Genomic DNA, 18,024 nt, shown 5'->3' on the forward strand with positions numbered 1-18,024 from the left:
AGTCTGTCCAGAGTCAGCTGCACCGCTCCTCTCTTGAGGTCCGAGCCACAGGGGGAAAAGATGAACCTTCCCTGCGGGGGGCGGACAAATTCCAATGCGTAGCCGTGTTTTATGGTATCCAGGACCCACTGGTCCGAGGTGATCTGTGCCCACTCCGCTTAGAAATACGTTAGTCGGTCCCCAATCCTGGGGACAGGGGAGTGGGCGAGACTGGCATCATTGTGAAGACTTGGTATAGGGGTTCCCGGTTCCGGGAGTAGTGCGTGCGGGCCGATGCCCGCGGAAGGCGCGCAACCAGGGCTGAGACCTGGGGGCGGATGGCCGGGAGCCCGTCTGTCTGTAGCCCCTGTAGCGCCGTTGCGCTCTGGCTCTGGTCCGAGAAGAAGAAAACGCTCTGGATGGTCGAAACCTATCCTCCGGCAGCCGATGAACAGCGTTCTCCCCCAGGGACTTGATGATCTGGTCCAAATCCTCCCCGAAGAGGAACTTGCCCCTGAAGGGAAGAGAGCCCAGACTGGACTTAGAGGACGTATCAGACGCCCAATTGCGTAGCCACAGTAGTCGTCGTGCTGCCACTACCGAAACCATGGATCTTGTGAGGACCCGAAAAAGGTCGTACGAGGCGTCCGCCCCATACGCCACTGCGGCTTCTAGCCGATCTGCCTGGGCAGCCTCATCGGACGGCAGGTTCTGAGACGTGAGGAGTTGTTGCACCCAAAGGAGACTAGCCCGCTGGGCAAGCGAACTGCACATCACCGCCCGCATACCCAGAGCGGAGACCTCGAAAACCCGCTTAAGGAAAACTTCCAACTTACGATCCTGTGTGTCCCGCAACGCCGCACCTCCCGTCACTGGGATAGTCGTCCTCTTCGTGACCGCCGACACTGCGGAGTCCACCTTTGGGACCTTGATGAGGTCCAGAAAATCTTCGGGGAGCGGGTACAGCTTTTCCATAGCCCGGCTGCTCTTCAGGGAGGCCTCCGGGGTGTCCCATTCCCTGGTGAGAAGTTGTAAAAACGAGTCATGAATGGGAAAAGCCCGAGCCCTCGGCCGGAATGCCGCCAGGACAGGATCTCCCTTCCTTGAAGAAGTGATGACAGCGGGAGCTACTGGGGCAGGCGGGTCTGGTGGCGGATCCAAATCTAATTCTTGGATGATCTGCGGGATGAGGTCGTCCAGCTCTTCCCTCTGGAAGAGGCGTAGGGTACGCGGATCATCCCCCTCCTGTGTGCCGTCCCCTTGTCCCCCGTCCGGGAGGTCAAGTCCATGTCCCGCTGGGTCTGGCACCGCCCCCACTGCCGCGGGCATGGATCGGACCCGGGTAGGAAGGCGGGAGGCCCCCACTCCCGGAGGGTCGGGGGGGGGGCCGGCGTCGAGGGCGACATCCGAGGGATCTTAGGAGGGGGGGGGGGTCCCACAGGTGCTTCCAGCCCCTGCAGATAAGCGGTATGCATGAGCAGGATAAACTCCTGAGAGAACCCCGGCCTGCTCGGGTGCGCTTCGGGGGCGGCGTGGTTCCTGCTCCCTGGCTCTGGGTGCTTGGTTCCTGCACCAAAATCGGGGGAACACCCCCGCTGGTAGAGTCCTCCAGGGATCCGTTCTCCCTCGTGGCCTCCAGGGATCCGTTCCCCCTCGTGGCCTGCGCCTCAGGGCGCTCAGAATGTAAAATGGCCGCCGTTCCCGCCAAAAATGGCGGAGTGGCCGGCCCGCACCGCCCGGGCAAAAAAGAGAAATCAGTCAGGGACTGTGAGGTACCTTCCCCCCCGGGAAGGCATCGTGCACAGATGCCCTCCCGGGAAATCCGGGACCCCGGGTCTCCGCAGGCCGCACAGCGGGACGGCCGCGGCATCGGGATCGCTGCAGGAGAAAAGAAAAAGCCACGGGGGGGGGGGGCCACGCGCACAAAGGCGCCGCTGCGGGGGGGCCCGGTCGGCCCGCACTGCCCGCTGTCTGAAAATAGAGGAGGGTGCCGCGGGGGGGCCTTCCTGGCCACACGACCCGCCCCAGACATCTTTCCCTAAATGGCTCAGCAGCCCATGAGGAGCTGTAAAATGGCCGCGGGTGAGGGAGTAAAGAGCGAAGAGGCCGGCTCCACCGGCTTTCGCGGGCACCGGGGGCTGAGCTGTAAAGGAAAAAACTACAAAGGAAAAACAAACTTACCCCTGGCTGCAACGAGAAATAAACAGCAAGGCCGCAGAGAAGAGACAAGGAAGAGAAGCCACTCCCCAGAAGTTGAAAGAACTCTGCCTTTTTTTTTTTTTTTTAAACTTAATACAAACTTGATCCACAGAAAAAGACAACAACAAGCCATAATCAAGCAAGAAAGTGAAGGAAAAGGAGGGGAAGCCTGATTCCCCTACTCGCATCTGCTGGAGTCAGAAGATACTGAACTCCTGCAGAGGGGGTAGTAGTATATATGGATACGCCCCCTCAAAGCTTGTGCTGACTCCATCTGCTGGATTGGGGACATAACCCACTGTCTGGACTGATCCAGGTACGTACAGGGAAGAGAAAAGATTTTCAATCCCAGCTGGGAAGAACACAGGCACCAAGCATGGTCTGAATACTAAATCTTCATATTTTACCAGTTCATGCCGAAGTTTGGCTGTCTCTTCCTTTTCTTTCTCTTCCTGCTGAAGCTTCTCTTCCTCCTCTTGCATCACTTTCTGTGTTTCTATCTCAGCAATCTTCTTCTCAAATTCCAAGCGTTCCCTGGCTCGCTTCTCTGTCGCAAGTTCAAAGCTTTCCTGAACTATGGAACCAGAAAGGCTCTCTAAGTTTAGAAACATAAGAGAACATTGGTGCAATCACAAGCAGTCAGAACACATCATACAGTGAGGGACCTTCTGTCCTCACTCAAAAGCCCAAGACCATCATAAAAAGCAGAGACTAGAGGAAGGTGATAGGTCAATATTGCTTCATTTTAATATTTTTGAGATTGCCAAACCACACTGCCTTAGGCCTTGTGCAACAAGAATTTTCAGTAGCTCAAAATACGTGGCACAAGGGATTTTGTTCACTACTAGATTCTAGGGAACATTTACAAAATTTCAGTAGATACAGAAAAGAGCTAAGTAAAGGAGACAAAAGGAAAATTGGGTCCTTACCTGCTAAATTTCGTTCCTGTAGTACCAAGGATCAGTCCAGACTGCTGGGTTGTGTCTCCCTTCCAGCAGATGGAGTCAGAGAAAAAACTGAAAGGCACCCCCACTTACCCTGGTGTGCCACCTGCGATCCTTCAGTATAGCAAATGTTGCTTACCTGTAACAGGTGTTCTCACAGGACAGCAGGATGTTAGTCCTCACATATGGGTAACGTCAGAGACCGGAGCCCAATCACGGAAAAACTTTTGTCAAAGTTTCTAGAACTTTGACTAGCCCCTACTGGGCATGCCCAGCATGGCACTAACCCTGCAGCCAGCAGGGGTCCCCCTTCAGTCTTGTTTTGAAAGCTACAGGTAGTGCCGAAAAAATAAAATAAAAACGAACCCAACACCGCGGGGCGGCGGGTGGGTTTCGTGAGGACTAACATCCTCCTGTCCTGTGAGAACACCTGTTACAGGTAAGCAACATTTGCTTTCTCACAGGACAAGCAGGATGGTAGTCCTCACATATGGGTGAGCACAGAACTGAGGATGTCCAAACTTGCACCAAATGTACCCAAAGGCGTGCAACAGGCACAACAACTGGGGTGGAATTTGGTAGAGGGCATCCTGAACCCCACCGGGTAGGCGGAAGGGTGTTGGTACATCACGTTGGAAAAAGGTTACGCAGGACAGATTGGCCGAAGATGGAATCCTGTCTTCCGGCTTTGTCCAAGCAATAGTGGGCTGCAAAAGTATGGCATGAGCTCCAGGTAGCAGCCCTGCAAATGTCAGGAAGCGGCACCGACCTTAGGTGTGCTACTGAAGTCGCCATGGCCCTCACAGAATGTGCTTTGACACGGTCTTGAAAAGGAATGCCTGCTTGCTGATAGCAGAAAGATATGCAATCCGCCAACCAAGAGGAAAGAGCCTGCTTACCTACAGGTTGCCCTAGTTTGTTTGGGTGGAAAGATACAAACAATTGCAGTTGCTCTTCCTGTGGGCAACTGTATGGTCTAGGTAGAATGCTAGAGCCCATTTGCAATCGAGGGTATGCAGAGTCTGTTCTCCTGAGTTGGAGTGAGGCCGGGGGAAGAAGATAGGTAGTATGATGGATTGATTCATATGAAACTCCGAAACTACCTTGGGTAAAAACTTAGGGTGAGTGCGGAGTACCGCCCGGTCCTGCAGGAGTTTAGTGTAAGGCGGATAGGTGACTAGGGCCTGTAACTCACTAACCCTGCGAGCAGAAGTGACAGCTAAAAGGAACACCACTTTCTATGTGAGATATTTTAGGTCACATGAGTGGAGAGGTTCGAATGGTGGTTTCATGAGCCGACCGAGAACCAGGTTAAGGACCCAAGAAGGGACTGGAGGACGTAAAGGTGGCTTGATATGGAGCAAGCCTTTAAGAAAACGTGTTACAAGGGGTTGTACCGAAATCGGGACATCCCCGATTCCTTTATGGAAGGCGGCTACCGCACTGACATGCATTCTTATGGAAGAGGTCTTGAGACCGGATTCTGATAAATGCCAGAGGTAGTCCAAAAATTTTGGGATTGGACAGGAAAAGGGATCAAGGGACTGGGAAGTACACCATGATGTATACCTTTTCCATTTATAGAGTAAGATTTTCTTGTGGAAGGCTTTCGTGAAGCAATCAGGACACAAGAAACCAAATCTGAAAGGTTAAGTGGTTGAAGGATTAACCTTTCAACATCCATGCCGTCAGGGACAAGGCTTGAAGATTGGGATGGAGTAGGCATCCGTCGTTCTGAATGATCAGATGCAGGTCCGTTCCCAAGGGAATGCGGCTGCGGATGGAGAGATCCTGGAGTATGGGAAACCACGCTTGGCGCGGCCAGTGAGGTGCGAGCAGGATCATGGTTCCCTTGTCCTGACCTAGCTTCACGAGAGTCCTCGAGAGAAGAGGAAGTGGAGGGAATGCATAAAGCAGACCTGTTGTCCACGAGAGAGAGAAGGCATCACTGGGCCGAGAGTACTTGCTGCGAATTAGGGAGCAGTAATTGTCCACTTTGTGGTTCTGAGGGGACGCAAAGAGGTCTATTTGGGGATATCCCCATTTCTGAAAAAGAGAGGTCACTACCAATGGATTGAGCGACCACTCGTGTGGTTGGAAGACACGACTCAGTTTGTCTGCCAAGACATTGTCCGCTCCCGGCAAGTAGGTGGCCCTGAGGTACATCGTGCGAGAGAGCGCTTCCGCCCAAATCTGCGCAGCTTCCTGACACAGAAGGAAGGAGCCCGTGCCTCCTTGCTTGTTGATGTACCACATGGCCACCTGGTTGTCCATCTGAATCAGGATTACTTGATTTGATAGGGAATCCTGAAAAGCTCTGAGGGCATATCGGATTGCTCGAAGTTCCAGGAAATTTATCTGGTGTTTGGCTTCTTCTGGAGACCAAGATCCTTGTGTCTGTAGATTGTTGACATGAGCTCCCCAGCCGAGGTTGGAAGCATCGGTGGTGAGAATGATTTGAGGATCTGGAGGATGAAAGGGCAATCCCTGGAGGAGATTGGTTTGATCTTTCCACCAGGCGAGAGATAGACTGAGTGCATCGGTGACATGAACAATGGTTGACAGAGGCTGAGTGGCTTGAACCCATTGTGTTCTCAGAGTCCAATGCATGACTCTCATGGCTAGGTGGGCCATTGGTGTTACATAGACTGAGGACGCCATGTGTCCCAGCAGGACGAGGAATTGGCGAGCCGTTGCTGTGTGTTGAGACCAACTGGTGAGCTAAAGACACGAGGGTCCGAGCTCGCTGTTGAGGAAGAAAGGCTTTTGCCTGTAAGGTGTCCAAGTCTGCCCCAATGAAGGATAAGGTTTGAGATGGGAGTAAGGAGGATTTCTCGTAGTTGACAAGAAATCCGAGAGAGACTAGAGTGTGAATGGTAGGATCAGAGAGGACCGAGCGACTTGCTGGGTTGGGGCCCTGATCAGCCAGTCGTCCAGATAGGGGTAGACATGGACACCTTCCTTCCTGAGAAAAGCTGTGACCACTACGAGGCATTTAGTAAAGACTCGCGGTGCCGACGCTGGGCCGAAGGGGAGCACTCTGTATTGGTAGTGCTTTTGGCCTACTAGAAAACGAAGATACTTGTGGTGAGCGGGAGCTATCGCAATATGGGTGTAAGCGTCTCGGAGATCGAGAGAGCAGAGCCAGTCTCCTCTTTGTAACAGGGGTAGAAGAGAGCCTAAGGTTACCATCTTGAACTTTTCCCTTTGCAGGTACTTGAGGGTTCGTAGGTCCAGAATTGGACGAAGTCCTCCTGACTTTTTTGGGATCAGAAAGTACCGGAAATAGAATCCTAGGCCTTGCTGTGAAAGAGGGACAGGTTCTATTGCTCCTGACTGGAGAAGGAGGGAAACCTCCTGCTCCAGAAGGACGGAGTGGCCAGCTAATCTCCATGCTTGCAGAGGCAGGAAGTCCGGTGGAAGATTTGAGAAGTTTAGATGGTAACCCTGAGTAATAACTGTTAGTATCCATTGGTCAGTTGTGATTGAATGCCACTATTCGTGAAAGTGACATAATCGACCTCCCACTGGTACGCTTGGTAGAGGAATCAGACTTCTGCTCTCGAGCTGGAAGTCAAAAACCCGAAGCAGGTCCTGGCTGGGGAGCTGCTTGCGGTTTTTGCTTTCTAGGCTGGCGAGGCTGAGATTTTTGATGAGGCCTCGGTCTGGATCTTGTCGATGGGGGATAATACTTTATATTTATTTCCTGCCTTATCTTCTTTCCAGCTTGTTGCAAGCTTCCAAGTTCTCTTTCCCTGTTGATTGTAACTTTGACCTATTCCTACCTATTGTTATCTTTCATTTACTTGAATTGTTACTCCAGTTATACCCTTGTTAAATGTAAACCGATCCGATATGGTTATTTACTATGAAGGTCGGTATAAAAAACTGTTAAATAAATAAATAAAAATAAATAATACTTGAGTACGGAAGAATGATTTCCTGGAGTCCTTTCTGAAGGGCTGTTTAGAAGGGAAATCAGAAGGTATCGATGAGAGCTGTTTGAGAGTCTCATGATGGTCCTTTAATTCAGCGACAATCTGTTGAATTTGCTCTCCAAAGAGATTATCCCCTAAGCAGGGCAAGTCAGAAAGCCTCTCTTGGAACTTCTGGGCGAAGATCCGAAGACTTGAGCCAGGCCCAGCGTCTTGCCGAAATGGCAGCTGCAGACACTCTAGTGGAAGTGTCAAAAATGTCATAAGCTGTTCTAATTTCATGTTTCCCTGCTTCCAGGCCCTTTGTTACAAGGGTTTGGAGGTGTTCCTGGAATTGATCCGGCAGAGTTTCAGAGAAATCTTGTATTTGCTTGAAAATGACCCTATTATATTGGGTCATGTACAGCTGATAGGAAGCTATCCTGGAGATGAACATAGCTCCTTGGTATACTCGTCGACCAATGTTATCTAAGAACTTATGCTCTTTGATAGGAGACATAGACGAGTATGGTTTCAGCCTTCTTGCTTTCTTTTGGGCTGATTCAACCACTACTGAGTGGTGGTCAAGCTGAGGTTTTTGAAAACCGGGTGCTGATTGTACGAGATAAGTAGAGTCAGCTTTATGTACTGGAGCTATGGATCCAGGATTTTCCCAATTCTTTTTGAGTAGGTCAAGAAAAACCTGATGAATTGAAATGGAAGTGATCACTTTAGGGTCATCCAGAAACTGGAGGAGCTCCATCATCTGGTGCCTGTCATCTTGGTCCAATTGGAGCTGAAAAGGGACAACTTCCGACATTTCCTTCACAAAATTAATGAAAGAAAGGTCCTCAGGGGAGAACACTTTCTACTCTCAGTAGGAGAGGGTGGTGAAGGTAAGTCATCGGTGTCGGTAGACGTATCATCCCCCCAGGTGTCATAAGGATCAGCTGGCTGACCTTTAGGAGCAGAGGGGGGTTGGATACCCGAAGGTCCCGGCTGAGGCTCCGAGAAACTCGAAGTCACAGAGAATAGCGGGGCTGATATCGGTGCCGGCTCGAAGGCATCGATGGAGCAGACGTACGTATCGCTCCCGATGAATGAATCTGTGGCGAGGGACGACACGGCATCGATGGTCTAGGCACAACTCTCGAAGGAGGAATGTGATATGGTGTTTCTCCTACCGATGATGCTGTCATCGGGGAGTGCACCGGGGCTATCAACGACCCAGGAAATACCGGTGGAAGGGTGGTGATGAGCGCCTCCATCCGGGAAAGCAGCGGTGCCAGTGCTGCTGGAATCGGGTCGGTGACCGGTTCCGCTCTCGGTGCCGAAGGGACCTGGAACTGTTGCAACGCCTTGTCGATGGCCTCCTGGACCAGCCGGTCCAGTTCTTCCCGGAGACCTGGGGTAACTAAACCCGGCTCCGTAACGGAAGAGGGAGGCTGAAGCAGAGTCGGAGGGACCACCTTTACAGGCGGAATCGCGACTCCCAAACCCCGATTGGGTGAGGGTTGCCTCGATGTCTCGGTCGCAGGAGTGGACGGTGCCCCTCCTGGCTGGGGCTTTTTCGATGGAGGCTCGGACGGTATCGAGGTCGATGACTTCGATTCCTCGAGGGTCCGAGACTTGCGATGCCGATGTTTCTCCCTCAGATCCCCTTGATCTTCGGGGGAAGGGACGGGAGTCGATGGCCATGGAGACGTTGATGGCGGACGGTCACCGGAGGATTGTCGACGGTGGTACGACTTCGACGGTGCTGGTTCCGAAGACGTCGATGCGATGGACGGAGTCAGGGTGTGAGCACGGAAAAGGAGTCCCATCTTCTCTATTCTGGCTTTGCGCCCTTTAGGTGTCATTAAGGCACATTTGGTGCAAGTCAGGACATCATGCTCACTACCTAAACACAAGACACAGACTCTATGAGGGTCTGTGATAGACATGGTGCGCGTACAATCTGGGCACCGACGGAACCCCCGACGACATGGAAAACATTTTTGCCGCGGTACGGTCGACGGCCAGTAGGCCACGAAGGGCAAACTCGACGGTAATAGACGAAAAAACGGCAAATATTTACCGAAGTACCGCGGACTGAATAAAGATAGAGGAGGGACCCCTGTGGGGCAATTTTAAACTTAAAGAAGTCCGTGAAGAAATTCCTGTCAGGAATGTGGTCAGAGCTCCTTAAACGCAAGGCTACTGCTGCTCAGAAAAAAGAAGACTGAAGGGGGACCCCTGCTGGCTGCAGGGTTAGAGCCATGCTGGGCATGCCCAGTAGGGGCTAGTCAAAGTTCTAGAAACTTTGACAAAAGTTTTTCCGTGATTGTGCTCCCGTCTCTGACGGCACCCATATGTGAGGACTACCATCCTGCTTGTCCTGTGAGAAAATCCATACCATAGCAGAATGAAACATATCATAACCTCAACATAAGAACCAATGGCTATATCAAACCACCTAATGAAAGAAACTGCATAACTTCTGGAACTTATGTACATGGAGGGAGTACTTCCATATACAACGTGACTGCTGTCCACTTGAGAATATTCTGCAGAATAAAAAACGATAGCGAATGGACTCTCCAGAATCCATGGGCGGGTATCTGGACTGATCCTTGGTACTACAGGAATGAAAATTAGCAGGTAAGAACCCAATTTTCTTTCCCTGTATGTACCAGGATCAGTCCAGGCCGCCCTAAATGGGATGGGACCTGGAGAGTACTGCTCGAAGAACACCACTGCCAAAACAGTCGCCATCCGGAGCATGGCTGTCCAAACGGTAATGCTTAGCAAAAGTGTGTAAAGATTTCCAAGTAGCTGCTCTGCAAATTTCCTGTGGCGAAACAAACTGACACTCCGCCCAAGACGCCACCTGAGATCGAATTGAATGCGCTTTTAAACCTTCCGGTACTGCGCACCCAAGACATATATATGTCAAAGTTATTTCTTCCTTCAACCATCGGGCAATAGTGGCTTTAGTTGCCTTATGTTCTTTGTTAAGACCACTCCATAAGATGATCAGATGAAAATCATTGGTTACCTCCAGATAGCGAAGCAGAATCCGCTGCACATCTAATCTTCACAAGTCGTGAGCCTGAGGCAAATTCCAATCCAAATCCGTGAAGGCAAGCAACTCCATGGTCTGATTCAAATGAAACTCTACACTACCTTCGGTAGAAAGGACGGCATCGTCCTAAGGGATACATCTGAATCCGAAATCCGGAGAAAAGGTTCCCTACATGACAACGCTTGAAGCTGAGATGCGCCATGCCGAAGTGACAGCCACCAGGAAAATAGTCTTAAGTGTCAAATCTTTCAAGATGGCCTGTTTCAAAGGCTCAAACGAAAGACCGCACAAGCCACGGAGAACCAGATTCAAACTCCAAGAAGGACACCCTGGCGAACCAGAGGGTTCAAATGTTTAGCACCTCTCAGGAAACGCATTACATCCGGATGAACCGCCAGGGATGGCCCATCAATCTTCCCCCGCAAACATCCCAAGGCCGCTACTTGAACCCCGAGAGAACTGCACGCCAAGCCTTTCTTCAGACCCTCCTGCAAGAACGCCAGAATATGGACAATTGAGGCACGCAGTGGAGACACATTCAACCCGCTACACAAGGAATCAAAAACCTTCCAGTCTCTAACATAGGTGAGCGAGGTAGAGTTTTTTCGCGCCTGCAGGAGGGTGGAAATAACGGAATCCAAATAACCTTTCTTCCTCAACTGACGCCTCTCATAAGCCAAGCTGCTAGACAAAAGCGATCCACTTGATCGAAAAATACTGGACCTTGTTGAAAAAGATTCGGTAGACAACAGAGCCGAAAAGGACCGTCCACAGCTAAGTTGATCAGATCTGTAAACCACGGCCGCCATATGGCCACTCTGGAGCCACGAGAACAACTGAGCCTTTGTGAGCCTCTACCCTTTGCAAGACCTTGCCCACCAATGGCCAGGGAGGAAAGACATACAGCCCACAAGGCCACGGCGTCGACACCTTCCGTCCCGTGTTCCCTCCTGCAACTGAAGAAATGAACTGCCTTCGCATTTCTTTGAATTGCCATCAAGTCCAGGCGAGGAACACGCCACAGACAAGTCACGAGATGCATCGCCTCCTCGGAAAGTTTCCACTCTCCGGGATTGAGATGCTGGCGACTGAGAAAATCCGCCTGTACGTTGTCGACCCCAGCTATGTGGGAAGCTGCCAGCCGGACCAGATGGCGCTCTGCCCAGAGCATTAGCCGATCGGCTTCCTATGCAACTGGACGACATCTGGTTCCCCCCTGACGATTGATGTAAGCCACCGTTGTCGCATTGTCGGACAATACTCGCACTGATCTACGGCTCACCAGGGGAAGGAAACTGCGCAGCGCCAGACGTACTGCCCTGGTCTCCAAGCGATTTATGGATCATTTCACCTGCTGCCCTGTCCAACGGCCCTGTGCTGCTCTCGATTGGCAAACTGAACCCCAGCTGGAAAGGCTGGTGTCTGTCGTGACGACCACCCACTGGGGCTCCTCCAGGTCCATTCCGCACTTCACGTGGGCCGGAATCAACCACCAATGGAGACTGGACCTGGCGGGCTCCAAGAGTGGCAATCTGATTTGGAACTCTTCCAGCTTCAGGTCCCAACGTGAAAGTAACGCCCTCTGCAAGGGTCTCATATGAGCAAAAGCCCAAGGAACTAATTCTAGAGTAGATGCCATACAACCAAGCATCTAAGTAATCCCAAACCCGGGGTAGCAGTAGAGACAGCCGCCGGATCGGTGCCGTTAACTTATCAATTCGCTCCTGCGTGAGAAAGACCTTGCCGACTGATGTGTCGAACTGAGCACACAAGTAGTTCAGCACCTGGGACGGGACTAATTCGCTCTTGGCAAAACTGATGACCCAACCAAGGGTTTGGAGTCAGGCCACTACTGATTGAACCGACTCCAATCGGATGAGTCAATCGTCCAGATAGGTATGAACCAAAATCCCCTCCAACCTGAGGGCTGCAGCTACCACCATTACTTTGGTGAAGACGCGGGGAGCTGTCGCCAATCAGAACAGGAGTGCCTGAAACTGATAATGCTCACCCAGGATCCTGAACCGGAGAAACCGCCGATAATGTTTGCGGATACCTATGTGAAAATATGCTTCCATCAGGTCTAAAGTAGCCAAATATTCGCTGGAGTGGATGGCTGCAATGACTGAGCGGAGAGTTTCCATGCGAAAACGAGATACCCGAAGCGCTTTGTTCACCTTCTTCAGATCCAAGATCGGGTGGAAGGAGCCTTCCTTCTTGGGAACCACGAAATATATGGAGTATCTGCCAGTCCTGCATTCCTCTGGTGGAACCGGCCCAGGATTTGAAGCAGCGCTGTCCGCATTGCACGGGCCCCGCAGGGCGATATCAAGAACAGATCCCACAACGGGTGTGCAAAATTGCGATGGAGAAGGTACAGAGAAGGGCTACCAAAATGATAAGAGGAATGGAACAGCTTCCCTATGAGGAAAGACTAAAGAGGTTAGGACTTTTCAGCTTGGAGAAGAGACGGCTGAGGGGGGATATGATAGAGGTGTTTAAAATCATGAGAGTCTAGAACAGGTAGATGTGAATTGGTTATTTACTTTTTCGGATAATAGAAAGACTAGGGAGCACTCCATGAAGTTAGCATGTGGCACATTTAAAACTAATCAGAGAAAGTTCTTTTTTACTCAACGCACAATTAAACTCTGTAATTTGTTGCCAGAGAATGTGGTTAGTGCAGTTAGTATAGCTGTGTTTAAAAAAGGATTGGATAAGTTCTTGGAGAAGTCCATTACCTGCTATTAAGTTGACTTAGAAAATAGCCACTGCTATTACTAGCAACGGTAACATGGAATAGACTTAATTTTTGGGTATTTGCCAGGTTCTTATGGCCTGGATTGGCCACTGTTGGAAACAGGATGCTGGGCATGTTCTTATATTAAGCGTAGCCGTGCTCTATGATGCTTAGAACCCACTGGTCTGATGTAATCTTGACCCACTCCTCGAAGAATAGAGACAGGTGACCGCCTATCACTGGAACAGGGGAGTGGGCCAGGACACCTTCATTGGGAGGACTTGCCCCTGGAAGATCCCCGAGGACCCCTGTTGCGGAGAGGCCTGTGGCCGTGAAAGGAATGGGACCAAGCCTGAGACCTCGTCGACGGCTGGTGTGAAGTGAAAGCCGGAGCCCTGGTCTGCCGAAATGTGTGCTGTCCCCGGTACCAAGGGCACGCCGATCAAAAGGACCTGAAAGGTCTAGGCTTGTCCTCCGGTAACTTGTACACCTTATTATCCCGAAGGGATTTGATAAGGGCTTCCAGATCATCCCCGAACAAGAATTTCCCGTTAAAGGGGATATGATAGATATGATATGAAAGGGGATATGATAGAGGTCTTTAAGATCATGAGAGGTCTTGAACGAGTAGATGTGACTCGGTTCTTTTCACTTTCGAATAATAGAAGGACTAGGGGGCATTCCATGAAGTTAGCAAGTAGCACATTTAAGACTAATCGGAGAAAATTCTTTCACTCAACGCACAATAAAGCTCTGGAATTTGTTGCCAGAGGATGTGGTTAGTGCAGTTAGTGTAGCTGGGTTCAAAAAAGGTTTGGATAAGTTCTTGGAGGAGAAGTCCATTAATGGCTATTAATCAATTTTACTTGGGGAATAGCCACCGCTATTAATTGCATCAGTAGCATGGGATCTTCTTAGTGTTTGGGTAATTGCCGGTTCTTGTGGCCTGGTTTTGGCCTCTGTTGGTCTGACCCAGCATGGCAATTTCTTATGTTCTTATGGGAAGATTGCCTGGCTGGGCCTTGGAGGAAACATCGGCCGACCAGTTGCAGAGCCACAGAAACCTTCTGGCAGAGACCGCCGAAGCCATAGTGCGCGAAGATGCCCAAAGATCAATCAAGGCATCCGCGGTGTAAGCCACAGCTGCCTCCATGCGATCTGCCTGCTCTGCTTCTCTTGGAACTGACTCCTGCGCAGTGAGCAACTGCTGCACCCACCAAACAGTTGCCCTTTGCGTGAGGCTACTGCAGACTGCCGCCCTAACGCAAAGTGCCGAGACCTCAAAAATCCGCTTAAGCAGGACCTCCAGCTTCTTATCCTGAAAATCCTTAAGAGCGGCAGCTCTGCTACCGGAATGGTCATCCACTTGGTGATGGCTAAGACGGCTGCGTCCACTTTAAGGACGGCTAAGGACTCATCTGGCAGCGGGTAAGAGCTTCTCCATGGCTCGCCCCACTTGAAGGCTGGCCTTGGAGGCTCCCATTCACGGGTCACTAGTTCCAGTAGCATCAGATGAAAAGGAAAAACTTTAGGAGGGGCCCAAAGCCCCGAGAGAACGGGGTCCCCCTTAGTAGCCTCCGAGCTCGGCCTTGGCGCCTCAATCCCGATATCCATCAGAACATGAGGAATTGATTGATCATGCTCCTCCCTCTGAAACAATCTGAGGACCCTCAGGTCATTCCCCTCAACTGGGGTGGGCTCATCAACATCCCTGCCAATATCCACGAGGAGAAGGTCCAGCAAAGGGGGATCTGGTGGATCGGGATCTAACATTGCATGGCCTGTTCTCCCTCTGGAGGAATCGGAACGCCCAGAAAGCCTAGCCACCTTCGAAGGCGGAGGCTCCTCAGCCTGCAACTCAGCCTCGGCTCCAAAAAGGCCTTGTGTATTAAAAGTACAAACTTGGAAGAAAAGGTACGCTGCCCCTTTAAGACCCCCTCCCCCCTTGAGGGAGGGTCAGAGTTCGGAGAGGCAGGCACTGGGAGCCGCTAACAGGGCTCAAATTCGGCAGGGAGAGAGAAGAAGGGATCTCCCCTCCCCCTACATCCAGCCCTCCACTAGAGCGTGGAGACAAAATGGCCGCCAGGATGGGGCAGGTAGAGGCGCAAATTCCTCCTTGTGCCCCGGGAGCGCGCCGAAAACGACCCGCTGCTGCTCCCCGACGGTCCCTCCCCTCCCAGGAGGCACAGTGTACACAGGCCATTGCAAGAGAGCTGTGCCACCAGCTCCCCGCATGCTGATCACTGTGAACCTCGCGGTGAGGGAGTGAGCACAAGGCCGACAAAAGCGGTGAAAATCGCCCGCATTGTAACAAAAACAAGTCATCCCCCCCCAAAAAATGCTGAAACGCAGCCACCCAGGGGAAAAACCGCCCAGGGACCTCAATCGCGGCACAGGCAGCCCCCCTGAGGAATTATGCCATCTCAGGGTGTAAGGGAGAGGGACCGACCCACCGATTAATCCCCCTACTCATTGGCAGAAGTGGCGGCTCCGGGAAAACAGCTAACAGGGTATCTAACCCAAGCCGTGCCTCAACCAAGGCAGCAGCCTTGGGAGGAATGACTGTCACCTCTAGAAAGAAAACTACTTTGTTGTTTTGTGTTTTTTTTTTAAATTTGATTTAGCCACTGGTAGAAAGCAAAGTCCTCTAGGCCTTACTATTCCTGGCTTGCTTTGCTTTCCTTGTCTTTTTTTTTTTTTTTTTTTTTAATGATCAGGACCACAGGTTCTGTCACACTCGTCTGCTGGAGTCAGAGAAATACTGAAGGATTGCAGGTAGCACACCAGGGTAAGAGGGGGTGCCTTTAAGTTTTTTCTCTGACTCCATCTGCTGGAAGGGAGACACAGCCCAGCGGTCTGGACTGATCCTGGTATGTACAGGGAAATACAAAGTTGAGATGAAGGTGGCCAAGCCATGCTGTTAATATTCCAGAATAAAAGCAACCCATCTTCTCCCATAAGACAGTCATAGCTAAAAAATAATTTTAACACACCTGTCAACTAATATAGTAATATAGCAAGTGACGGGAGAAAGACCCAAGCGGTCCATCCAGACTGCCCAGCAAGCTTTATTTATTCTTTTAATTTCTTTATTTCTTATTGTTAATGTAGTAACTGCCACTCTGTGCAGTTACTCCAGTGCAGGGTATCCCTTATCTTCATTTCATCCTTTAGCTGCTAGGGATCCTGCGTTTTTCCCCATTACAGTTCTCATCTTAACTACCCCTACGGTGAGGGCAACAGGAAAAGCAGTTATCCATGCAAGGGAGCTTCCTGAACCCTGCAGCAAGTGGCTTCTCATCTGTTATCAGCCTCTTGTAAATGACTGCAAGTGCAGCTGCCAGAGCCTTCCCTCCCCCAGAACACATGCTGTGCTAATGTTAGCATTAGTCAGGCTTCTTCCATAAATCCAGAAGAAATCAACACCTTTCCCTGACTCCCTGAGCAAAAAATAACCAGAGTTTAAGCATCAGAACCCTAAAACTACAGTGAAGCAGCATCAACTGCAGAAGGACGAATCCCCACCTGCTGGGGTCCGAGACTCCTTCTTTGGCACAAAGGGCTTCTGGTGGATAATGGTGTTTGGTCGAGCCTTGAAACAGACTGCTTCCTTTTGCTGCTTCAGTTCTTCCTTGATCTATGGTGGAAACATTTAGTTAAACCTGAAAATGAACTCTCAGAAGCTAGGACAACATTTATGCAGCCAGCTTTGGGGAAAGAGCAGAGGCCCTCATCCACATTACAAAGAGTCACATTTCAACAAACATCAACTATCAGCTAAATGGTATTCTTGAGTTCTAACATACATGACAGTCCCTCATTTCTATGATGCTGCAGCTGAAACTTTTCATGTATAGGGGAGCCAGAATAGGAAAATTGGTTCTTACCTGCTAATTTCCGTTCCTGTAGTATCACGGATCAGTCCAGACTTCTGGGTTTATGCATCTGAGCCAGCAGATGGAGACAGAGAAAGTTTTACTGACACTACCTTAAGCCCCAGTGCCACCTACAGTTCCTCAGTATAGATCTGTATCCAAGCATAAAGCAGAAAAAACCCTCATACAAAAAGCAGGCAATGCAAACATATTGTAAAACTATGAATGTATATCAAACAAAACTGAATTCATAAACCAATCCAGAGCTGAGCAGGCGACTCTCCACCTTTTAGAAAGCAGGCGGGCTCTGGACTGATCTGTGGTACTACAGGAACGAAAATTAGCAGGTAAGAACCAATTTTCCTTTCCCTGTACGTACCTGGATCAGTCCAGACTCCAGGGATGTACAAAAGCCCCCTAATTTAGGGTAGGTCATAAGAACATGCCATACTGGGTCAGACCAAGGGTCCATCAAGCCCAGCATCCTGTTTCCAACAGAGGCCAATCCAGGCCATAAGAACCTGGCAAGTACCCAAAAACTAAGTCTATTCCATGTTACTGTTGCTAGTAATAGCAGTGGCTATTTTCTAAGTCAACGTAATTAATAGCAGGTAATGGACTTCTTCTCCAATAACTTATCCAATCCTTTTTTAAACACAGCTATACTAACTGCACTAACCACATCCTCTGGCAACAAATTCCAGAGTTTAATTGTGCATTTAGTGAAAAGCAATTTTCTCCAAATAGTTTTAATGGAGTGCCCCCTAGTCTTTCTACTATCCAAAAGAGTAAATAACAGATTCACATCTACCCGTTCTAGATCTCTCATGATTTTAAACACCTCTATCATACCCCCCCCCCCCCCCCCTTCAGCCGTCCTGGAGAGTCCCGCTTGCAGAACACTCTCGCCAAATGAAGGAGAACCAGAATCTCCCACATCCAAATGATAGTGTCGGGCAAAAGTATGCAATGACTTCCAAGTCGCTGCTCTGCAAATCTCCTGAGGAGACACCAATTGTGCCTCCGCCCAGGAGGTAGCCTGCGATCACGTAGAATGAGCATATAAACCCTCCGGAACTACCTTACCGGCCGTAATGTATGTGGAAGCAATTGCTTCCTTCAACCAGCGCGCAATTGTAGCTTTAGAAGCATTAAAACCTCATCTCGTGCTGCTCTACAAAACAAAGAGGTGGTCGGACCTTCTGAAATCATTCGTCACCTCGAGATAGCACAATAGAGCTCGACGAACATCTAATCATTTGAGCTTCTTCGCATGAGGAAGGGAAACATCAACAGATGGAAAAGCTGG

General features: G+C 50.4%; 1 protein-coding gene across 2 annotated transcripts in view; it reads right to left on the reverse strand.

Moving 5' to 3' along the window:
• Positions 1-18,024, reverse strand: part of TPX2 (TPX2 microtubule nucleation factor) — a 246,042-nt gene that overhangs the window by 27,701 nt on the left and 200,317 nt on the right. The window contains exons 12-13 of one of the 2 annotated variants that reach the window (XM_029612898.1): positions 16,366-16,477; positions 2,586-2,752 (exon numbers count right to left, since the gene is read on the reverse strand). In XM_029612898.1, coding sequence (XP_029468758.1) covers positions 2,586-2,752; positions 16,366-16,477 — 279 coding nt within the window. Of the gene's footprint in view, positions 1-2,585; positions 2,774-16,365; positions 16,478-18,024 lie in introns of both variants that reach the window. The other variant, XM_029612897.1, reaches the window with a different exon arrangement.

This window comes from Rhinatrema bivittatum, chromosome 8, assembly GCF_901001135.1.
Source record: "Rhinatrema bivittatum chromosome 8, aRhiBiv1.1, whole genome shotgun sequence".
Lineage (NCBI taxonomy): Eukaryota > Metazoa > Chordata > Amphibia > Gymnophiona > Rhinatrematidae > Rhinatrema > Rhinatrema bivittatum.